The sequence below is a fragment of the Talpa europaea genome (assembly GCF_964194135.1).
Source record: "Talpa europaea genome assembly, chromosome: 10".
NCBI classification, from domain to species: domain Eukaryota; kingdom Metazoa; phylum Chordata; class Mammalia; order Eulipotyphla; family Talpidae; genus Talpa; species Talpa europaea.
The window spans coordinates 41,857,551-41,881,506 of NC_140077.1; the positions used below are offsets into that span (position 1 = coordinate 41,857,551).

Genomic DNA, 23,956 nt, shown 5'->3' on the forward strand with positions numbered 1-23,956 from the left:
TTTTTTAAGAACTCAGAAGCCAAGTTTTTAAAAAATTTTATTTTAATAAAACTAGGGCTTGTGTCTCAAAAGTTTACTTTTGTCCTGTGAGATTATCTGTTCCTTTTCAATTTATTTGTAATGTAAACCTTGCCCTATTCTACTCTGATCCTGGGACTGTGTCCAGCCTGCAGTGTTCCCAGCTGGTATGTCAATACATTTCTTACAGGCAGTGATAAGGGTCACAATTTTAACAAAAACCTAAACACCTCAAACAAAACCAGCTCTCCCACCTCCCTTCCCCAGTGACTTATTAAAATCAACCTGAAGTCAGGTTGCTTGCTCAACCCTCAGCAAATGTGTTTTTCCCAAACTTGCAACCTCAAGGCAGATGAAATGGTCAGACATTTGCCTTAAGATTGCGGTAGGAAGAGCTAACAAAAGGGGTGACAGCCCTTAAACAGCTGCTTGGGGAAAGGGACATCTGCCTCATTTACCAGCCATTCAGTTGCACAGGCCTGCCTTGAAAAGAGCATGTGGGGTTGGGGAGCAATAGTTCTGAGGCAGCCAGTTGTTATATGGCTTTTGTCTTATGAAAGCCACCCTTTACTATAGAGCCATAACTCTCAGGAAGCCAACAGGGCTGTGATGCAGGCCCCTGGAGGGAGGCAAGGGGAGAGTGTGGCCAAATTTTCGTTCAGACACCTGAGCCTGGCTGGCTTTGAAATTGGAGAGTTTTGTGTCTTCCCTCCAATCCCATCTTCCCTGGGGAGACCTGGGGGCCTTCTTGCTCTCCACCCTTGGTAAAACAGCAGGGACTTCAGAGGATTCGGATTCCTTGGTTTGCAACTCCCTGAGTGCTAAGCCGGGCTGGGCTGGGCTCTGCGGCGGCTGACTGGCGTTTTGAGCTCTGATCTACCGCTTCCCTTTGAAATCTACCCCCTCCTTTTTTTTTTTTTTTTTTTTAAACCAGGTATGATGATGTCAAACGTGATGCTGATGCTACAGCTACAGACACGGCCCCTGCTGGCGCAGCCTCTCTGATTCTCGCTCTCCGCGGCCAGCGCTGGGCTTTTTCAGACAAGTGCATCTCCTAACCAGGTCACATTCAGCCAAGACCCACCGTCCGTCTGTCCCCGGAGTCAGACCGCTGGGGGAGGACCGAGGAAGACGATCGCGTGTGCTTCGCTCGCCGTGGGGTGGGAGGAAGAACATTCAAATACTGCAGGAATCCAGACCCCCCCAGAGCGAAGCCAGACCACGATGCGCGCCCCGGGCTGCGGGCGCCTGGCGCTGCCGCTGCTGCTCCTCGCCACGGCCGCCTTGGCCGAAGGCGACGCCAAAGGGCTCAAGGAGGGCGAGACCCCCGGCAATTTCATGGAGGACGAGCAATGGCTGTCGTCCATCTCTCAGTACAGCGGCAAGATCAAGCACTGGAACCGCTTCCGAGACGTAAGTCTGCCGGGCCGGGCCGGGGCTGCGGGGCGCGGAAGGCAGCCTCGGGCGGGGACCCCGCGCGGGGAGCGGCGGCCGCACGTCGCAGCCCCGGCGCCCGCGGCGCAGCGGGCTGATTGCGCCCACGGTAAACAGCGCGCACCGTCGGCTTCGGCCCGGGCTGCCGGCACAAACCGAGGCGCCCCCGGCCGTGGCCGTGCTCCCCGCGCCGCCCCGACCCGGGGGGCGGGAGGTGGGGACCCTCAGCCTCGCACCGCCCGGGCGAGCCCCGGCAGGAGTCGCTCCGGAGGGATCCGCTCTGCAGGCCGGGGAGGGGCGCGCGATCCCGGAGGGTGTGCACGGGGAGAGCGCGGCTGGGCCCGACCTACTCGCCCCCCTCTCTCTCTTTTTTTTTTTTTTTGTAAGCCGCCCCCGGCCTGCCCCCGGCAGGTGGATGCTGCGGCTCCACATACGGGGCACTGCGGAAGGGGCAGGTCTGGGTGGGGCCGGCGGGAAGGGGCGCAGCGCCCGGCGCGCGTGCCCTCCGTGCCCACCTTGGGCTTGGGGGGAGGGGGAGGAAGAAGCGGACCAGACCCTTGGCTGGGCTTTGGAGTTTGCTTAGGAAGCCAGGGTGGTTCCAGCAATTCTCATTAGAACGAGAATGGAAAGGCGTGCCCGTGATGGGGGGTGGGGAGTGGGGCCAGCCACGGCCGTGACATGACCGGGTGGGTGGCCCTTAGTGCCAGGCCTGGGGTCGCGGGCACGGACGGGGTGGAGAGGGTGCTGCTTTTCGGGAACATTTCGCTGGGGAGCCCGGCCCAGCGCAGGGCGGGGGAGGGGAGCGGGGAGCGGCTTCTCTCCGGAGGGGCGACTCTAGCTCCCTGGGCTTGAAAAGCGCAGAGGGGGGCCCAGAAGCTGGGTCTGGGTGTTCCTGGCAGACGCCCGCCTAAAGCCCGGCTTAACCTTGGGCGGAACTTTGCAGGGTGGGAGGCGGGGAGGCTGCTGCGGACTTCCCCGGCGTCTCTGCAGCACTTTGTTTACGGGCACCTGTAGATCAGAGGGGAAACCGGAGGCGGCGGTAAGGGGCTAGTCGAGAGAGGAGGAAGGGCAGGGGCGGGACTGGGACCCGGAGAGCCCGGGGCCGGGACGGGAGGTGGAGGATGGAGCCGATGGGCGGGAGTGGAGCGGCGGTCTCCAGCGCCTGGTGCTCTCTGACGCCGGTTTTCAAAAAGCCTCTAGTTCGAGTCTGGCCCTTGCTCCTCATTCCCCTCATGCCCTGACCCGACACACCTGATACAGCACAGCCACGCCGTGACCTTTCTCATCTTCTCTTAAGCTGCGTGCATCCAGAAGTTCCTTAGAAATGTGTGTAAAACACACATGCTTCGTATGATACCCAGCCAAATGCTGGGAAGAAGCAGAGATATGGATCTTTTTGTTATCGTGACGCAAGTGACTATTTCTCTCCCAAGTCGAACTGGTGGGTTGTAATTCTTCAGAAGGAACCGCTCGCTGCCAGGCCCCGCCTGGGGCTGAGTGGCCTGGGCCCTGGAGTGGGCGATTTGGCTTCAGTCTTTGCCCCACCCACCACTTGGACCCAGCTTTGGTGGCAGTGGTGGCGAAGGGAGCCTGGGGCTTCCAAGAAGGCCTTTTCAGCGGCACCTGCAGGCCCAGCACAGATTAGCTGCAGTCTCCTGCCGCTGCCTGGGAAGCAGTCCTGTGGCCACAGTGAGGGGGTGGCAGCAGGCAGCGGCCCATCCGGAATCCATGTGTCACTGCTCCAGGCCTCCCTCTGACTCGCTGGCAGTTTGATCTTCCACAGTGGAGCTGGTGAAGGTCAGAGGGAAAGAAGTGCTTAATCAGATCAGCAAGGTTTAAAAATAAAAGAATTCTTCCCACCTCCTATCCTCCACCTGCTTCTAATAGCCAACTCTGTGGGTGGGGATAAATGGCTGACTGCTTGACCCCCTGGCAGAGGGCTGCCCACCTGTCTCCTTATACTGGTGCCAACCACTTCCCCTTTCTTTCTTTGCTCATCAGAAGAAAACACAAGATTTGAAATTCTGCAGGACCTACTCCTATAGGATTCATGGAAAGCTTTAGGTCCTGTACTGGTTTGGGTGGCCTGAGGCTTTTATAGGGCAGATTTCCTCTGAAACCCCATTGAATGTAGCCGTGGTTGTGGGAGGGCAGGGTTAGGGAGAGAAGGAGGACAAAGAAAACTGGGCAGGAGTGCCTGGCTCTAGGAATCCATTGGCAGCTTCTGCGGAAAGGCAGGAGGCTGCTAGCTCAGAGCCACTGCATTGTGTGATTGTAATGGTGCCGTCATGTGAATGGCACCCCCCCGGAGTTGTGCAGTGCACACATCGTACACAGGGGCTCTGCCAGGGCCACAGACTCTTCTGATCCCTCCTCTGCTAATAGAGGCTCTACTTCCCACCCTAAGGTTTGAGGACTTTTAGTTAGGCTCAGTAACAAGGGGCTTAACATGCATCTCATCAGGCTAGCTTTCTTGAAAATATACTTCTCAGCGTCTTAAAAGAGAAATAGTAGAAATAGTAATTTGAACCTCTCAGTAGTTTTTTTGAGCCAGAACCTTGCTTATAATCAATCAGAAAACAGCTCAGGACCCCCCAGTTTGCTTTGGTAGAAGAGAGGCAAGCAGAAGGAGTAGAATATTCTTGGGGAGTAGTAGCAGAGAGTTGGTAGTGTGTGTGAGGGACATGTCTCATTAAATGGTTGATTGAATTGAGGAGGGAAGAAAAAGGGAATCTTGTCAAAGGGTTCAAGAGCATGAAGAGGAATAAAGCTTGGGGAGTTGCTTCAGTGTGGAAGTGGTCTGGGCTGGTTAGTGGGAGTTTAGCTTAGCATTCTTTCGCTGAGCTCTAGGATTATAGGGAAGGCAGGATTTACCAGCCGAGTAATCTTGCCTCCAGTGGGCATAGGGCTCTCACAACTTGTGTTTGGGTATCTTTTTGTAATGCCCAATGCCCTGCTGCCAGGGAGGAGGGAATTACATGTCAGGCGAAAGGGAGGTTGTGCTCCTTGTCCCACAGATCTAGCCATTCCCTACCCTGGCAGTGCTGGGCTTTTGGGAGCCCTGCTGCCTGATACTACCATCTCTGGATTCACTCCCTATAGGACTGGGTGGGATTTTACTGCCAGTCTTTGGAACAAAGCATCTAGACCTCATTGAGAGAGATGGACACTTGAGAGCAGACAGGCCCATTACACAGCATTCTTGCGGGCAGGCTCTGAGAGGCTGGCAGGCCAGCACTGACCTTTTTCTTCTTGGCTCTTCTCTACTTTATACTCTACTTCTGTTAAATGGATTTTCTTATTTTGTTTTGTTTTTTACAGTTTAAAAGTCTTATTAGGAAAAAGAGAAAGGAAAAGAGAGACACCTGCATAGACACAGGTGGGCAAAGAGCCACATTTTGCCAGTGCCTATGTCTATCAAATGTTGATGATACTTACAATGTACAGCACAGTGCTTGGCACTCAGGAGGCTCACAGTTAATATATGTTGGATCACTGATTGCCTTGAGCACTTACATCAGCCAGTCCCTGCTGTAAGGGACTTGCTTTATTCAGTAATATATGTGTGTGTGTGTGTATACACACACACACACACCCTGGCAGAGGGCTGCCCACCTGTCTCCTTGTACTGGTGCCAACCACTTTCCCTATATATCCTCATGTGCCCCCAACAACCTGTGAAAGAGTTACTATTACTTTATAGCCCATTCACTTTAGGGTTAAAGAAATGGAGGTACAGGCAAGTTAATGAACTTACCCAAGCTAGTGAGTAGCAGAGGGACTTGAATCCAGGTTGTCTGACTCAACTTTGCTTTTCGGGGAACTCTAAGTTTAACCCTTAGTGAAAATGGGAAGAGTCTACTCTGAAGAACAAAGTCCACCCTGGCTTGTGTCTTGTGAGTCAACAAGGATGTCTTGGGCGGGAGCAGTACCTCCTAGGAAGGTGGGCGAAAGCCCTCAGTGTTTCGGGCAGTCTGCCACAGCCTGCCGCACAGCCCCTGGCCTAGCGACACTCCAGAAGCAGCTCTCCACTCAGGAGATACAGGAGAGCAGTGTGCTGTGAGACCTGGGCCCGGAGCTACAAAGCCTGGGCTCGGGTTCTGGCTCTGCTGGCTGGGTACATCACAACCTCCCTGAGCTTCCTGAGGCTAAGAGACAGAAATGAATGTGTGGATATGAAGGCATCTTATCAGAGGACTGGAGAGCACCCCTTTCAGACAATACTCTCTAGCTCATAGAAAAACTACCATAGGGATGATTTCTTGGGCTAGTCCACACTGTGCCTCAGTCTACATGAGAAAGGCACTGGTGTGTGTCCATTAATTCCCTTTGCTAAGGTCTGAGTAACTCCTAGGGCCGCAAGCATGATCTTGGGCTCTGGCCCAGGGAAACACTGCTTGCTGACTGCAGTTCTTGTGTTCGTGTGAACACCAAGTTGGCCAGTAGAAATGTTCGGCCAGGAAGGGGCTCCCTCATCACCACTTCTCCCCTCCCCCCACACACCTAAACCAATACACACGTGGGGATGAACCGCGCAGATGTTTGTGGGTCAGTGTGGGTGTGTGAGAAGAACCCCAAACTGGGTCAGCATAGCTTCCATAATTGGGGTATTGGGATGGGAGGATGGGTCCTTCCCTGGCCTCCACCTCCACCCTGCTCCACTCACACTGCAGGCTGGCATCTCCCCAAGCTGTGTCAGCTGGGTGAGGACCAAGTGGGGCTCTAAGCCTTGGAAGAGAGGGGGAGAAGAGCACACTGCCTGGAGAGGCTGTCATTTGCTCCTCTGGTCTTCCAGCAGCCTAAAGAGGATGGAAAGCCAACAGCACACCGTCCTGTCCTCCAGCAGGGCTCAGGCTATCTGGTGGAGCTCTAGACTACCCCCCCAGCCCACGGGCTCAAGGAGAGCACTCTGCTTGTCTTAGCTTCCTCCTGAGAGAACAGCACGAGCTGTGTGACCTTGGAGGCCACTGATTTCTGGCACTGAATTTTCCCTTGGTTTAGTGGATGGGCTAAACAGAATCATCTACAGAGTGCTTGCCATCCTGTGGCTCCAAGAAGATGGCGTTAGAGGCCACCAGCAGCCTCTCGGCCTGAAGATATTCCCCACCCATCCCGTCTAGCCCCTGCCACAAGGTGGGCGTCAAGACTGGATTTATGGAAAAGGTTTTCTTTTTGTCCCTGAGAAAGTCTCATGATCACAATACAGCGGGGGCTGTATTAGCCAATGACCGAGAAACCTGAGGGAGGAGGCCTAGTGGCATCTGGGGGCAAACACCAGGCAAGAGGTGGGCTTACCATCTCCTTACAGGCTTCCTTGCAGGCATAACATGAGTCTTCTTAGGGCTATAGACAAAGTGTGTGTGCAAACCGAAGTTTGGAGATAAAGCTTAAACACATTATATATAACTGTGGTGGGCAGATTTAGGTCCAATTGCAGGCTGGAGGATAAAGTGATTCTTGAAATGTGCTAGCCTCTGACCCCCTGAGGGCTCACCCAAGTTCAGTTGCAGGTATAGCCTCTTCCTCAGGGGCCCTGCCGCATTTTTGGGCCATAAACTCATTTTGTACATGCTGGTGCTGCCTGGTGGCATCACTTACACTGTGGGCTTATAGCTCAAGAGTCCTCTTGCTGGTATTTCTAACATGTGTTATTACATTCTTTCCCATGGTGAGCCCCTGACAGCAGAGTCTGGAAATAGATTGCTTTGTGTACCTACTGTCCCATCCCCAGGGCCTTGCACAGGGTATTTGTGTACACAGTAGGTGCTCAATAGAAATATATGCATTGCGGAATATGAGAACCAGAAAGGATCTCAACCAACTCATCCTCTGACCTGTTCTCAGGCTGGTTATTTGGGATCTCATCTTTTTTCTGGACCCCGGAAAGTTGGGACAGACACAACTAGCACCCCAGCACACTGACTCCTGTGACTCATTTGCAGGAAGGGAAGTTCTCCCCATGCCCCCTTGTCCTTCAGCCCCTGTCTGTGGGCCTGGGCCCAGCTGCGGCCCACTTTACCCTTTATTTGGGGAAGCAGGGAGTTAAAACCCTCCCTGCTTCACCTCAGTATGCCCACAGAACACCCATAAAACAGGGCTTGTAGGTGGGTAAGCACATGACTCCCTCGGGTGGAGAACAGGTTCCCCAAGGCAGGGCATCCTACCCCATCTGCTTTCTTCCTGGACATCCGAGAAGAGGTCAAGGCTGCACCGAGCAGGAAGGACAGCCAGGCCTGGCCAGCGTCTTGCTTCTGCCTGGATGCAACTCTGGCTCCTTCCCTGATCCCTCGTTCCCTCGAACATTTGGAGGATGTGTGAGAATCTGAACTTGTTCTGGCAATTTTCCCCCACTTCTCAAAACTCTCAGTTTGGAAGAGCAAGAGGAGCTCCACAGCACTAGTCACCAAGCCCTAAGCCCAAAATTTTACGGATGAGGCAGGCCCAGACTCCCTCACAGACTAATGTTCTTTCACCACACCTTCCTGTGTTTCCTCAGAGATTCCTGGGATTCAGATCCTGCCCCCAACTTGTGTTCCAGAGTGGGATCCTGAGGCAGCTTGGTACAGGACTTAAGGCCTCCACCTCTTTGTGCCTCCCCACTGTTCTCTGTCCTTCATGGACCTGTGGGTCTGAGGTGTGGAGCAGAAACCCAAGGGCTGGGGGAGTGGCCTGAGATGCCCCTGGAGTCATGGAGAGCTGGGGGAGTTCTGGATGGGCGTTGGTTTGGGCATACCTGAGGCTGGGCAGAGTTTCTGGCATGTGGGGAGTGATAAACACATTTTTGCCCTCTGAAGGAAATTCCTCTGAGGGGAGAGGAGGTGAGAGGTGATTGTCTCCCAGATGCCTGTCTCCTTCTGTTTGTCCAGGCCTAACACACAGCCTCCACACATTCCCACTGAAGAGAGGAGCAAATATTTAATGAATACCTCCTCCACACAGAGGGCACTGCCTCCTCCAGATGCCTTCTGCTTAGGTGCATGACGGGGGTGTCAGTCCGCAGGTGAGAAGGAACCCACTTTGCCACACCATTTGCTCCCCTCACTGTTTGCAGGTAGGCAGGAGGTGGCCCAGCCACGACTCCTGAACTTTTTCCCCAGGGATCAGGCTCCATCCCAGGCTCCCTCACCTGAGGAATGAAGCAAAAGTAATGCTGGGTACAGGACTTTCTGTTTTCAGAGGATATTGATCTACTAAAAAATGAAGAAATGCCATAACAGGGTCACAAAAAGCTGTGGTTTATTTCATCTCATGATGAACGTCTTTTGGTCCTGTGGTGCCTCTGGTTGTAACTCCTCATCTGGAGGAAACATCAAAAGTATATTTGAGGCCTCTTTTGACCACAGCACCAAAGTGTGCCTCTTGCCCACCCTTGACCCTTGCTCGGCTCCCACCTTGTGCCAAAGTACCCAGCCACAGTGGTTTTGTTTTACAGCTTTTGAAAGCACAGAGCTTCGCACTTTATACAGTGCTCTCTCAGACATTAGTACCCTGGGCCCCTCCGCAGCTCAGGGAGGAAGCCAAGGAAGTCATTCCCACTCTCCAGAAAAGGAGTGGGGTGTGGCATGGGCAGGACTCTAGCCCATAGTCTTGCTGGCACTCAGAGCTTTGGAAGACCAAGCTGAAATCTGATGCCCTGATTCCATGCCCGGGCGAGGGACTCTGTCTTTCCATTGCACTGCACTATGGAGATTTGCCCAGGTAGCTTTAGTTCAATCAGTCAGAACCTCGGGTGGGCTGTTCTTCCTTTGCTGGATTCACCGCTGAGCCCCATCCTCCCCACCAGATGGAGAGACTGGGAGAGATTGGGTTAATTCAAGCTGTGAAGTGAGCGGGTGATTTGGGTGCTAATTAAAATGACAGGAAGTAAACAGCGCTAGGAAACACCCAGCATGTGCCCCCTAAGCCCAGCTAGGCCTGCGCACTTACCACCATCTCTCCCCCAGTTTGGCACAGTGGGCCTTGTCTCCATGGCAACCGAGCTGAGCTGCAGAGATCAAAGCAGGAGATGGGTTAGCTCCAAGCCAGCCAGCGGAACCAGGGGCGTTGGTGTGAGAGTGCCTGGGAGGGTGGAGGGGCGAGGGGGGGTGTCCCAGGTGTTTTCCTCTCTACCTGCAGGCCCTTCTCTGGCAGGAATCCCTGCCAAGGGGTTGAAGCAAGGCTGGTGTGGTGAGGGAAACTGCCCACTGCTGAGGCTCCAGGGTCCAACCACTGCCTGGGACTTTGTTCATCTAACGTTTGTGAAGTAGCACAGAGTCCTGGTTAGGGGAACAGATGGTGGGATCACAGTTCTTCTGGGGGAGGGGAGGCAATATTTATCTGCTGTGCAGTTGATGTGTCATCCTGTGCAAGTCACTTAACTTCTCTAAGCCTCCACTTTATCATCTGAGAAATGGGGATAATGCTAGTAATGCTCTCTTCAGGTTGTTGTGAAGAGTAAATGAACCACTGAATATAAAGTGCTCAGTGCAATGCCTCCCCCGTGGTCATCCCTGAAAAGATGTCAGCTGCTGTTCCTAGTGTTTTCACTATGTGCTCGGTGCATAGACAGATGACTTTTCTGTGAGTCTGCCCTTAAGGAACTGACCGTGTAAATACAGCAGAAGCTACAACATTGCTTGGTGTAACCGGAGCAATAAAAAGCTCCTACCTGGTGCAGTTGGCCTGAAGGAAATCTAGCTGTGGAATGGGGTTAGGGAAGAAGATGCCTGAACTGGGTTTTGAAAGATGGCTAGATCTTCTAGGACTGGATACAAACACATGTTGCAGGTGGGAAAGGAAACTGCCAGGTCTAGCATGCTGAGACATCCACTGGGGTAGCCAGGAACGGTGAAGAGAAAGTGGACTGTTTTGTAGGTAACAGGGAACCAGTGAAGGTTTTTGAAATATAGTACTACTGTGTTTTTTCATCTAGTACAGAAATAATACATGTTCACTGTGGAAATTTTAGAAACTTGGAAAGAGGCAGAAAAATGCCAAAAGTCTCTGTATTCCTATTCCCCAGAGGAAAACACAATGTTATTTGAGGGACGGTTTTAAGGAGGGAGAGACATGATTGGAATTGTATTCTGGAAAGATCCGGTGACTATAGTGATGTGGAGGATGGAGCCAAACAGAAAGACCAGGAAGGAGACTATGAGGCCAGGCTTGGTAAGGCAGGACAAGTGGGCATGATGAGGGAGATCAAGCTAGAGGAGATTTAGGAGGTGGAGTGGGGAAGATAAGGACGGGGCAGAGTTTTTGGTTTGGGTTAAATTGAAGAGGGTGGTATGATGTGCCCTACAAGGGCAAAGGCTTGGCATTGGAGGTCAGGATACTGGGTTCCAGTGAGTTGGTTTGTTCCTTGGAAATTGAGAAACCGCCTGGTGAGGCATAGCTGCTCCTTTTCATTGTCGAGGACCCACGTGAGAGGTGAAGACACCCAAGAAATAAGAAGAGCATTTGATAAAAGATGCAAAGCTGGAAGGACCTCAGACCTGAGAGCTGGCACAGTGGGCAGACTCAGCAGGAGCGCTGCATGAGCCTGCCCATTCGTGAGATTCCAGTGGGCTCAGGTGGTGCTTGGGCAGTGGAAGGTTTAGGAAGCTCCAAGAGCGATTCTAATGTGAAGACATAAGTGAGAGGTACCTACAAAGGAGGACTCACCCCAAAAGGGAAAGTGACTTGCTGAGGACCCCTTGTGAGCCAAGTTTAGAGCAGACATCTCAGAGTCCTGTTCCAGTGTTCTCTCTGTTTCTTCCTCCGTGCTTCTTCTCAGTGCAAGCTGCCCACTTCCCTCCCCGTGGACCTAGATGTGTATGTGTGAACCTGTGTGTGAGCAGAGCTGGGTCCAGATGGGAAATCCCGATCCACTTCTTCATCTGTCTTGTGATCCTTGGCCAGTTCTCTGCCAATCTGGACCTCAGTTTTCTCATTCATTTATAGGATTGATCCTTTTGGCCCTGCCTGCTTCTCAGGACTCTGAGGGTGAAAGGAAGATAGGCACATAAAAATATGTGAAGAGGGCTTAATTTAAAGACACTAGAAAATATAAGTGCACTTATACTTTTCTAAAGTTGTTCCACTGCCTGCTCTGTGCTGAGTGCCTCCGGAGGTCGGGTGGCCACAGCTGGCTGTGCAAACCAGGCAAAATGGCCTCTTCTGCCTTCAGTTAGAAATTTGAATGTCAGCCTATGGTCCCATCACCCCTCTGGCCTCACCCCAAAGCACTGGAGATGGGCTCTCCCAAATCCCCTTTTCTCAGGGGAGGACTCGATCCATCAATAGGCAACAGAGCCAAGATAGAACTGGGCCTCTCCTGAGAGCACCCTGGGGCTTGTATCAGACCATTTCTCACAAATGCTAATAAGCCCACTTGGGTGCCATAAATAGACACTGCTGATTGAAAAGCATTATTCACACTTGACAGCAAACACCTCTTTATCAGCTTGTAGTGCGGACCTGCCTGCATACTGGGCCTCAGGGGCCCCTTGGTGTGTTCCTGGGCTCTGCCCACCTGCCACTGCTCATCACTCCTACCCTGCTTGGGGCAACTCCCCTCACACCCCACTGGTCTCTGCTCTCCGCTTGGTGACCTCTTCTCCACTTGCAGGGGCTCCTCATGTGACTTGTCCCTGTCCATTTCCTGTTCTTTTCCCACACTCTCCACCCAAAATCCATAGTTAGTGCTTCTGCTGTAGCAGCTTATATTTGTTGAGTGCTTTCTGGACACTGGGCATCCCACAATCCACCTCTGTTGATCTCCAAGTAGTCCCAGGAGATAGATGCTGAGCTTCTGAAGGTCAAGATGCATTCCTCGTAAGGGGAAGCATGGGGATTTTGTGTGGCTCCAGAGCCCCTCTCCTCTCTGACTGCTGCTCCCATTCTCCTGAGTGTGAGAGTCCTGGGATTCAAAACCACTCATGCCTCCCTCCATATCCCTCACCCCCAGTGGAGACAATAAACTTAACTAGAACCCAGGGCAGCACCGTATATAGAAGGGACTCAGCCCCTACAGGCTAAATCCCAGAAAGGAACTTATCCTCACTGGGGGCTGGAGATGGGGTGAAAATGACTCCCTCCCAGAGCTCTAACAAAGGAGTTGATGGTAGGAGCCACTTTCTTAGAAATCCCTCGTGCCCCAATCTATTTTCCCCTGGATTTCTAACCAGAAATTCTTGGTCTTAACCCACTTTGTACTGAGTCTCAGATGCTTCTGCTTACAACCACTTCCCCTCCTCTTCACAACCTCATGCCTACTCCCCTCCCAGAGAGTGATGGAGCTGGTGGGAAGACCCAGCCTGATGGAAGTCAGTGCCTACTTTAGCCTCAATCCTTCCAGCCCTGGCCCCCGCCACTTAGCCACTCTCAGCCTCCATTCCCCATCTGTAGAGGAGTGAACATGGCAGAGGACACCTCACTAGAAGAGTTCCCGGAGAAGGGCAGGCCTGGGCTGGCTCCCTTTAGCCTTAGCAAATGAGGGATGTGGTACCTCATTCCCTGTCAGCTGCTCTGTCATCTCCACAGACTCAGGACAGCTCAGGACTCTGTGGAACTGGATGGGCGCTGAGTCAGGAGCCTGGGCTGGGCTTGTAGAGCCCATATCCAGGGGTCCATCCAGGCCAGGTTCTCCAGAAGCCCTCCCTGTGGTCTCCTCCTGCCTGCGCCTGGCTGGGCCCAAGGACACAAGGCACTTGGCTGCTTGGACATGTGTGGGAGTGAAGGGGTAGGGAGAAAGAGTCAGAGGGAGAAGGACAAAGAGAGGCACTTGAAAAGCAGACAGATAGAGCAGAGCCAGCACAAGCCAGAGCCTTGCAGGGAAGAAGTCGGCTGGTCTTTTACCCAACCCCCTTCCTGCCTTCCTTTCTTCCCATCTGCCCTCTCTCCTGTGGAAGAGGCAAGAAGGCCAAACCTGAGGGAGGGCCTCGGCTCCCAAGTGTGAAAACTGGAGGCTGCTCACAGAAGTGGGTTTTGTTACTTCATTTCTGGATAAAAACCATCTGGTACTGGGTGAGCTGCCTCGAGTGTCCTTGTTTCCTCTGCACACCCAGCATTCACTGCTGCTTACACATGTATACCCATCCGTGCTCATAGACAGGGACATGCATGCCCACACACACGCATGCTCGAGGATACCTGTCGTGAGCATGCACCCGGGGCCACCTGGAAGCACACGGGGTACAAAAGCACACTCCAAGTGCACACCTGAGCTCAGTGTGCTCTACCTCTGTGGTAATGCCAGCTGCCTCTTGGACCCTAGCCCCTTTCTGGCCTCTGCCCAAGAGGCCTGTTCCTCTGATGCTTATCAATTCCAGGGGAGATAAAGAGGCTCCAGAGCCTGTGGGTTTGCAAAGCCCAGTGGGTACTCACTCCCCTTCATGCCCATTGCTGCTCCTTGTGGGTGCCCTGTGGTGTGAGAGCGTAAACCCTTTTCCTCCAGGCCTCACAGGCATCTGGCCCCTTTCCACCCTAGCCCACAGTATGTTCTCTGCTTCCTGTCACTGCACAGTTCTGATCCTTGGGGAGCTGAGTGTGTCCCCTCATGCTCCCATCTCCCCAGTTCTTGGAGCCCCATTCAGAGGAGCTGACAGCTGCCTTCCTGGCACTCTCAGCCTCCAATCCTGAGAAGCCCTCTCCCTGCCTGCTGGTGATTTCCACAAGGAGCACCTTAGGAGCTGTTTGCTGGTTTCCAGTAGCTGCCTTCATCAGGGAAGTGGGGAAAACCGGAAGGATTGGGGGTTTATCCTAAGGACCTATGCTAGGTGGGAGCTAGTCTGCCCCTGGTCACACTGGGGTCCACGGGTTCAGGGGATACCCTTGCAGTCAGAACAGGCCAAGAAGTCATCTCCCACGTGCCTTTGGTCTCAGACTGGGTTGTAGCCAAGCACGGTCTGTGTTGGAAATCAGGAGGCTGGGTTCTGTACCAGTGGGACTTTGGTCAGGTCAGGTCATTTCCTGTCTCTGGGCTGTACCACATGGAGGGGGCTGGAGCAGGTAACCTCAGAGGGTCTTTTCAGGGTCTTCTGACTTAGGATTTGCAACTGGACTGTGGTAACTGAGGAAGCCATCCACTCTGGGAGGGATGTTGGGTGGTCCCCTTTCTCTCAGCCTACTATCTGAACTCTGCCCTCAGGTGCAGACCTCCAGTGAAAAGTAGTCCCAGTGCAGCCTGGAGGAGAGGCCTTTCCTTCCTCACTCACATGATGGGCAGGGAAAGAGACTGCCTAATGGGGGACAGAAGGCAGAGAGTGGTGTTTCCGGGGCACCCAGAGCTCTGGTGTGAGAATCACTGTCCCTAGGTGGTGTGGGGCCCCAGACATCTGTTCTGGTTGGGGCCGGGCTTGGGGCTGGGTGGGGTGAAGGTCCAGGGATTCAGGGCCTGGAGGAGAGGGCTGGGGCCGTACCCTCTCATAACCAGGGGTCTCACGCCTACTGCTCCTAGAGCCAGCCTGAGTGGGCCAGGCTGAAACTCTATGGTGAAGACATGGGAATACAGTCCTCTGACGGGAGGCTCTAGGGTCAGAGGACTGTAACAATCAATGACCATTGCCCAGCACTCACAGTTACCTGATGAGGAATGGGGAGCCCTGGGCTCACATGATCTGAGGGTGAGCCTTACACAGAAATCCCTCTCTCTTCCTCTCTCCTGCTCCATTTGCCGTGGCCTGCTGCTGCTTCCTGATCCCCAGGAGGTGGAGGTGAGTACCACAAGGGCTCCGCTGTGAATGGTCTGCAGCTGCACACCCCACATTCCTCTTCCTCCACACCACCCTCCCAACCTCTTCCCTGCAGCATCCACCATGGGATGGGGGTGGGGGGAGGATGAGGAACTTCTAGGAGAGGCTGGAAGGGATTCTGAACATGGGTTTAGAAAGATAGAGGTGTGGGAGTATGGTGGAGGCATCCAGCTAGGCCTTGGGTGGACAGGGTATGTCTGGACAGCCACAGGGTGATGGCAGTTGGCTTATGCGAGCAGGGGCTCAGCCTTCCCCTCTTGACCCTGGAGTTGAACCTTGGCTCTGGGATGTGAATCTTAGCCCTTTTCTTTGCCCCACTCTCTCTGTCTTCCCCTAGGACGACTACATCAAGAGCTGGGAGGACAATCAGCAAGGAGATGAAGGTAACATGCCACTCCCAAGTTGGGGAAGGTAACTGACACCCATGAAGACTTGAGACTGGAGGGAAGTCTTGACCCTGGCTCTCAGGACTCCTTGATCAGTCGGGTCCCAGTGGGGATAGAACTTGTGAACTGAGGAGTCCTGGTTATCAGGGCCACTGGACTGAGAGGGACTTTCCAGCTTAGAAGTGGGGCTGGGGGCTCTTGGGTTCTCTGGCACTGATTCCTAGGTGACTTGTGCCCTGACTCTGTGTTCCTGTAGCCCTGGACACCACCAAGGACCCCTGTCAGAAGGTGAAGTGCAGCCGTCACAAGGTGTGCATTGCCCAGGGCTACCAGCGGGCCATGTGCATTAGCCGCAAGAAGCTGGAGCACAGGTGAGAGCCTCAGAGAGGTGGGAGCCCTGGAGGGGGTTTGTTTGAAGAACAAGAGCAGGATTATGTCTCTCCTGTTCATTCTCTATTTCGGTGAAATAAATGAAACTTAGAATAACAAGCATGTCTTATGTCATGCTGTTTCTGAGGGCCAGGAATCCAGAGTGGTTCTTTTGGGTAGTTCTACTCAACGTCTGTCACAATCAGGGTGCTGGGTGGGTTTGCATTATCTAGGTCTGGGTTGAGGCTGGAGGAGTTGTTCTAAGCTTGCTGACAGTGCTGCTGGCTGGAGGCCTCAGTTCCTAGTCAAATGGACCTCTCCAAAGAACTACTTGACGGTCCTTACAACATGGCAGCTGGCTTCCCCTAAGGCGAGTCATCCCTGAGAGGGAGAGAAAAAGCCACAATTCATTATGACTGAATCTCAAAAGTCACACATTACTTCTGCCATTTCTATTTGGTAGGAGCAAGTCATAAGTGTCTGCCATAGTCTAGGAGATTATGGCCATGTGGGGGGGTGGGGGTGTAGGATCAGGATGCTTCTGTCTTCCATTTTACTGAGATGGCCAGGAATCCAGGTTTTTATGTGAACTCTTTCATGTTGTAAATGTTGGTGAATAACTCAATTAAAAACAAATCCCTTGGTGCTAAACAAAACGAGTCTAGATGCCAGATGTGGCCTGAGGACTATCAGTTAGTAACCTCTGATTTGGGCTGATCCCTGGAATGAATATGACTCCTTTTTACCTCTTGCAGTTGACCTGGTATTGCTACCTATGGCCCTGCTGGACTCGGTAACCCCTGGGAAAGGGGAAACTTGGGGTCTGTACCCTGCCCATTTGTTTCCACCCCAGTGACCTAGAGAGGGCTGGAGGAGTGTGAGGGGAGAGCAGCCAGGGGCAGGGAGGCAGGCGGTTCCCACTACTGGAGATCAGCAGAAGCAGCTTCTCATTGGGACAGCTGTCCTGTGCCTTCCTTTTCCCTATCCCGCTCTCATTTTCGCCTCCATCTCTGTGGCCTCACCTTCCCTCTCCTTTTGTAGGATCAAGCAGCCTGCCCTGAAACTCCATGGAAACAGAGATTCCATCTGCAAGCCCTGTCACATGGCCCAGCTCGCCTCTGTCTGCGGCTCGGATGGCCACACTTACAGCTCAGTGGTGAGGAACTCTGGGTCAAGACAGAGTAGGGGTGAGGTGCACCTGAGGTCATAGGGAGCAGCAAGGACAACCCAGCCAAGGTCTCCCAGGGTTCTGAGTACTGATGTGGGGCCAGATGGATGTGGTCATTGCATTCAGTGTTGCCAACCACAGCAGGGAGGCCTGAGATCTGGGCTGGAGCTACCTGAGAGTCGAAGCCAGGCGCTACTTTTGATCTCAGAAAGGTGCAGGTAGGGAAGAGGCAGATAGGCAGGTAACTGCATGTCAGAATAGTGATGTAAGGGCCCCATGAGAGGATCGAGGTCTGGGGAAGGAGGAAGCTCTGTTGTCCTGCTGTTGAGGGGTGAAGGACAGAACTTTCCAGAGGCACCTGGAGGGAACAGGGGGACAGTGTTCACTGCAAGTACCGGGCTCTGGGGCAGGAGGAAATAATCCTTCATGAGACAAGCACATGAGGGAATGGTGATTAGGGAAACAAATCTCTACCTTCTAGGATTTTTGTAAGAATTAAATGAGACAATATTTGTGAAAACATCCTTTGAACTTTAAAGTAACATAGAAAGGTGGAGCTGATTGTGAAGGCCTCCACCAGCAGTGAAGAGCTGGGAGTTGCTGGGCACTCGGAGGGCACTGACTGTTAGCTAGGCTTGGGTTCTAGGGCCTGGGAGTGCTTTTGGGGTGAAGTGAAGATTTAAGATTTAAGTCAAAGTTTAAGACTGAAGTTTCACCCTCTGTGGATCATAACTGAAGTCCCCTGAAGGGATGAGGTCACCTGGGAGAGAGGGAGTCAGGGAAAGAAGAGCCAGAGGCTGAGGGCAGAAGCTGCATGGAGGAAGCAGGAGGGATGCAAAGGAAAAAGAGCTGAAAGAGGGAAAAGAGGAGAAGAGCCTTGTGTCAGGCAACCTGAGGGCAAAGCTGTGTTTGGGCAGAAAGCTGTCCTGTAGGGAGGCAGATGTCATCAGGAGTCTGGCTTCCCAGGACCTTGGGGGAGTCCCAGGGTGTCTCTGAGCTTGTGAGCAGGGGACCAAGTGAGATCATGTAAAATGCTACAATGACTGTCTTCTCATTAGTGGTTACCACATAGGGAGAAGCCAGAACTGCCAGCGGGAACACTATAGAGGCTGGTTTTGGCAAAGAACCACTGGGATGGTGGGATGGGTATCCTGGGAAAGGGAAATACGCAGAATGGGGTTCACGGGAGCCTTCCCTTCCCTGAGACCTCCTTCCTGAGGCTGTCTTCTCTTACCACTATACACACAGCCTCCAGAGTGATAAGGCAGGCTGTTGTGGGGCTCTGTCCTCCCGTCTCCAAAGGGGAAGGCAGATGTGACTGCCATGGTGGGCCTGAGGGTGCCCCCAGCTGCGGGGACCCATGGGGCCTTTCTTCTCGTGTAGTGTAAGCTGGAGCAGCAGGCGTGCCTGAGCAACAAGCAGCTGACTGTGAGGTGCGAGGGCCCGTGCCCCTGCCCCACGGAGCAGGCTGCCACCTCCACCACCGATGGCAAACCAGGTAATGAGGACCTCTGGGCCACAGGCAGGCTGGGGGTTTTGCTTCCAGGCCCTCTTTTTTTGTTTTAATTATTTCTTATTGAGTTAGTAGTGGTTTACACCATTTCCATTGTAGAAGTATGGGATCTGCACCCCCACCGCAGGCGTTGTTGCCATAGTGGGCTCACCACCAAGAGCCCCGAGTCCACCACCATAGACCCTTGTGCTCCCTCCCTTCTTTGCCTCACCCCTCCCTGTCTCCCTTTCCTCCCCTCTCTGATTGTCTGGGTACCTCTTTGGGCTGTGGGATGGCGAGAGAGGTTCATGGAGTGGGAAGGGAGAAGTAGCAAAAATAAGGAAAGGCCTAAGTAACCAGTGGGGCTGTGAGAGAGCTTGGGTGTCTGGGAGGTGGAGTGCAGGCAGGGCCCTGGCCCTGGCTGTGCATTTTAGTGCTAGGAAGAAGTGCAGGGGAGTGAGGAAGATGGTAGACAGAACCTCCGATTTCCAATTCCCCTTCACTCTGACCACTGCCCAGTCTCCTGGCTTATGGGGCATCACCCCAAGCTGAGGTCATGCTTGCTGCTTCACCCCATCTTCATCTCCATCTCCTTCTCCCTCTTCTGCCAACTGCAGAGACCTGCACAGGTCAGGACCTGGCTGACCTGGGGGATCGGCTGCGGGACTGGTTCCAGCTCCTTCATGAGAACTCCAAGCAGAACGGCTCAGCCAGCAGTGGAGCCAGCTCGGCCAGTGGTAAAGGAGTTGGGTGCTCTGCTTGGTGGGGGAGGGAGATGGGGACATAGGTGTGTCCTGGGGCCAGCCTGACTTGTGCCCCCTGCTGCAAGACTCTGAGCCTCTTAAAGAGGCTAACCCTGGAGCAAAGGGTGGCTAAACTTCAATCAGACCAGGAAAAATTAGGTTAGCTAATAACAAGAGTTTCTTACAATGGGTAGAGGGAGTTTAAACCCTGACATGGGTAGCCAAGGTACAGGGAGAGATTATTTCTCTGAAGGGCTTTCAGACAAGGTTTTGAATGGTATAGGTACAGTTCTGTGTCGAGGCAGAGGATGATGACCTTTGGCCATTCTTGAGTTTCTTAACTTGTGGTTAGATTCTGAGTTGCCCTGATCCTGAACAAAGGAGTGGGGCTGATGGAGAGGTAGAGAGGTGGCTGTACATGGTTGGAGTGGTTTATCTTGAGCATATCTGAACCTTGACCTTCTCTGCAGGCCTAGACAAGAGCCTGGGGGCCAGCTGCAAGGACTCCATTGGCTGGATGTTCTCCAAGCTGGACACCAGTGCCGACCTCTTCCTGGACCAGACAGAGCTGGCGGCCATCAATCTGGACAAGTACGAGGTCTGCATCCGCCCCTTCTTCAATTCCTGTGACACCTACAAGGATGGCCGTGTCTCCACTGCCGAGTGGTGCTTCTGCTTCTGGAGGGAGAGTGAGTGTGACCCCCTCACCCAGGCCTCTGGCTCACCCTTGTGGGCTCTGCCCCTTGCTCCAGGCTCTTGGCCACCTTCCCAGACCCAGAACCTTCTAGCCCGCCCATTTCCTGTGCTTTCTAAGTACCTCATCTGTTGGAACCAAGGGATCCAGCACTTAACTCCCTTCCTTAGCGGGCACCTAGCTGGGTATGGATTTTGTGGGTGCTGAATGAAGCTTATGCACTTTGGGAGGCCTTCTTTAAAAGAGTATTAATCACTATAAATATAAAATTCCCATGGCTCCGGAGGGCCTTTCAAAGGTTTGATGAGGTTCTGGAACCAAAGCTACATTGGTTTCTCTGTGATTCCATTTTTGGGTGCCGCTCACATATTTACCATTAGTTTAGAGGTGTGGTGTCATTTGCCACCCTGAGTCAGACCTGGATGTGTGCTAGAACAGCATCTAAGCCAAGCAGCAAACATCATCAGTGGGGAAACAGGTCCCAAAGGCTCTGCTGCCCAGCCCATTGGCTGTTGTCTGTGGTGAAAGTAGCACAGCACCATGGATGGCCAAGGCCCAGACTTCTGCTAATTCTCCACCATATGTTGACTTGGGGCTCTGGGCAGATACTGAATATTTCTGAGTCCTGTTTCTTCATCTACACTGGAGACAATAATGCCCACCTCAGAGATTTTTGAGGCTGGTCCAAGAAAATCTGAGTGCACAGCACCATGTAAATCACAAATCAAGGTAATTGGATCTGTTTTATTACCCCTGATTGCCATCTGCCTTCTCTAGCATTTTACTTCCTAGGCCTTTTAAGCTCATGCCTTCTATTCTGTTTAGCAGCCTTGGGCGGGAAGCTGGGAACTGATCTTATTTTACTACCTGCCAGTCTTCTAGCTGAGATGAGCTAGAGAGGACTTCTCAAGGTCACAGATAAGTTAGTTTTGGCTGCCAGATACTTTCAGGTTTCCATCTAATGTTCCCTCGAGTCTTAGGCTCCCCCAGGACCTCTCATTCTGGGATGTCTATACGTTCACCCCACCTCCTCTTCTGAATGCTGTTCACACACCCTCCAAGAGCCCTAGGTTTCCTGGGGCACCTCAGCCTATCCACAGCATTGATATTTTTATCCTGAATATCCCCTGTGTCGATTACAGGGACATTAGAGGGACAGTGCATCCCACTTCTGTGGGCTGGGCTGCATCAGAGCCTGGGTATTTTCACCTTGTAGAGCCCCTACTGGGCTTCTAAGTATTGAGGGGCTCAGTGAGTCCTACCGGCACCATGAAACAGGCCCCATCAGAGGTTGCTTTTCTCCCCGCAGAGCCCCCCTGCCTGGCAGAGCTGGAGCGCATCCAAATCCAAGAGGCTGCCAAGAAGAAGCCAGGTGAGGGGACTCGGTGGGATGCTTAGATGAGGCAGAAAGGGGTTCCCTGGGGTCCCTCTGAGGCCCAAAGTTTCCATCCCCTGGTGGAAGGTGTTGTAGCTAAGGAGGCCCTGGCCTAGAAGACAGAAGAGGGAAATCCCTTTCTGTTTTTATTCTCGTGGTGGGGCATAGTCTTCCAGTCAGTTCCTCAATAAGTGATTTTTAAGCAGAAATTTTGTGCTCATGGTGCCAGGGGTGGAGGCTGGGATACAGATCTTAGAACCTTCCATTCAGCTCAGCTCAGTCAGCATGTGTGCAAAGCTTGTGTGAGGCCCTGCCACAGCAGATGCTCAGATACTCAGCAGACACTTGAGTGCCAGCCCTGGAGAGACAACAGACCTAGGCCAGCTCCTGATGGGCAAGACAGATTTGGTGTCTGCCAACACAAGGTTCGGTACCTCATAAAATAAACAGTATTACTTCAGAGAATCATACACACTGACATACCAAAGTGACAGAACTATCAGTTGTGGCTTGTTTGTGGTGCTAAAGGAGAATAGAAGTGGACATACATTAGCCTGGGCATCAGGGCTCTCTGTGGAGCTGATTTTAAGGAGAAGACCTTAGGGATGACAGTGAGCCAGCCAAGGACACATTCCAGGGCAGAAAAAGGCTCGAGGTTCCTAGGAAGTGGAAAGAAAGGACCCATGTGGCTGTCTGTGGTCGAGGGGCAGAGATCCTGGGGGCAGGTCACTTGCACCTCCTAGTTCCTTGAGAGCAGCTGGGCATTCATTTAAGTGGGTCCACAAAACCAGTACACATAAAAGCACACACCGGAACTTTCCCAGAGCCATACTGACCACTGGCCCAGTCCCCTTTAAGGGCAGGTATCAGCACCACTTCTGCTGGGAGCCACCATGATCATCCCTCACGACAGCAATCCTCTCTGGTCTGTGGTCCCTGAGCATGCTTGCTGGGCCTCGGCGCCCATCACGTGATACCTGGTATCACCAATTCTATATGTGTTTCAATCCCCCTAGTGGGCAGAGTCCATCTCAGTCCCCAGACTGATTTCAGAAATCATCTGTTGAGTGGACAGAGCAGCAGCAGTTCTGGGGTCTGCGGGAAAATGGGTGGGCCCTGAAGGCAGATCCAAATCAGAGTGTCTGAGAGAAATCTGTGCATTGCTGGCAGCAGCAGCCAGACCAGAGGAAGAGCTGTGGGATCCAGGGCATCGAACATGATTTCAGACTGGCTGACCTACAAGACCTGAGCTAGAGTTGAGGAAACGGGAGGTGAATGGGAACATCACAAGAGCCTGAGTAGGTCATTTGGGGGAGAGGGTTTTCTCTAGTCAGTCAAGCCCTGGATATCTTTCTTGTTGGTTGGTCAGTACCTCACTGGCTGGACTCTGGTGGGGTCCGGGCCTTGGCCTGTGTCAAAGTTCTTGGGCCTCCTCTCCAAAGAGCCCACACCCAAGGCCCTGCTTTGACCCTGCTGGGCCTTGTCCCGCTCAGGAGTCTTCATCCCCAGCTGTGATGAGGATGGCTACTACCGCAAGATGCAGTGTGACCAGAGTAGTGGTGATTGCTGGTGTGTGGACCAGTTGGGCCTGGAGCTGACAGGCACCCGCACCCATGGGAGTCCCGACTGTGGTAAGGGCAGGCAGCCTCATGGGAAGCCTTGGACCTGCACCTGGGCCTGGGAGGGAGTCTGGGGGGCGGGGTTGTTCTAGCTCGGTGTGGCAGATTCCCCACCCGCAGCGGGGAGAGGCAGCCAGGAGGGTCCTAACCTGCCTCTTGGCTTGTTCACCTCACAGATGACATCGTGGGCTTCTCTGGGGACTTTGGGAGCGGCGTTGGCTGGGAGGATGAGGAGGAAAAGGAGACAGAGGAAGCAGGCGAGGAGGCTGAGGAGGAGGAGGGAGAGGCGGGCGAGGCGGACGACGGAGGCTACATCTGGTAGATGGCCGAGGGGAGCCATGGAAGGCCAGGGTGCTGACGGCCGGGGGAGACGGGCCAGCGGAGACCTGGACAGAAGCAGGCAGCTTAGCAAATGGATCCGGAAAATACAGTTGGAAGGACCCTGGCTTCGATGGGGAGGACTGGGTGTGTGAGTGTGCATGACCGTGTGTGCATGTTTGGGATGTGAGACCACACGCTCGTGTGTGTGTGTGTGTGTGTGTGCACGCGCACCCTGATAAATATGTCCTTGGTCCGCACTGCTCCAGGCAGAGTGAGTCACCCAAAGTCCCCCTCAGCCTCCTTTAGCTGTTTTCTTTCCCTTTGTTGTTGGTTTAAAAAATAATACATTCACACGCACACTGCTAGGTCAAAATGAAAGCAACAAGATTCCCCCTTGCCAAGTCCCCTAGCCCCATTGAGCCCCACCCTGACATCCTTGTCCTGATTTGCTGTTCTCTGCTTAGCCAGCCCTGCCTTCTCCTTCCCCCTTCTAGGGTGGAGCTCTGGTCCTTCGGTGTCTCCTGTTGCAGAGGGGAGGGAAGGCATTGGGCTGTCTACTGGTTGGGGGTTCTCCTGAAGCTGGGTCAATTTGCCTGTGACCCTCTTCTTCAGGCTCAGATGAGTT

The 23,956-nt window shown here is 53.3% G+C and overlaps 1 protein-coding gene across 1 annotated transcript; it reads left to right on the plus strand.

Annotated features, from left to right (window-relative positions):
* Positions 1 to 1,242: 1,242 nt before the first annotated feature.
* SPOCK2 (SPARC (osteonectin), cwcv and kazal like domains proteoglycan 2) lies at positions 1,243 to 23,332 on the plus strand (the record flags this gene model as incomplete). The annotated part of the gene is made up of 10 exons (XM_084245671.1): positions 1,243 to 1,431; positions 15,502 to 15,547; positions 15,807 to 15,921; positions 16,961 to 17,075; positions 18,471 to 18,585; positions 19,197 to 19,316; positions 19,793 to 20,011; positions 21,326 to 21,388; positions 22,885 to 23,022; positions 23,187 to 23,332. 10 exons carry the CDS (start codon positions 1,243 to 1,245, stop codon positions 23,330 to 23,332), a joined length of 1,266 nt encoding a protein of 421 aa, XP_084101797.1.
* Positions 23,333 to 23,956: the final 624 nt, after the last annotated feature.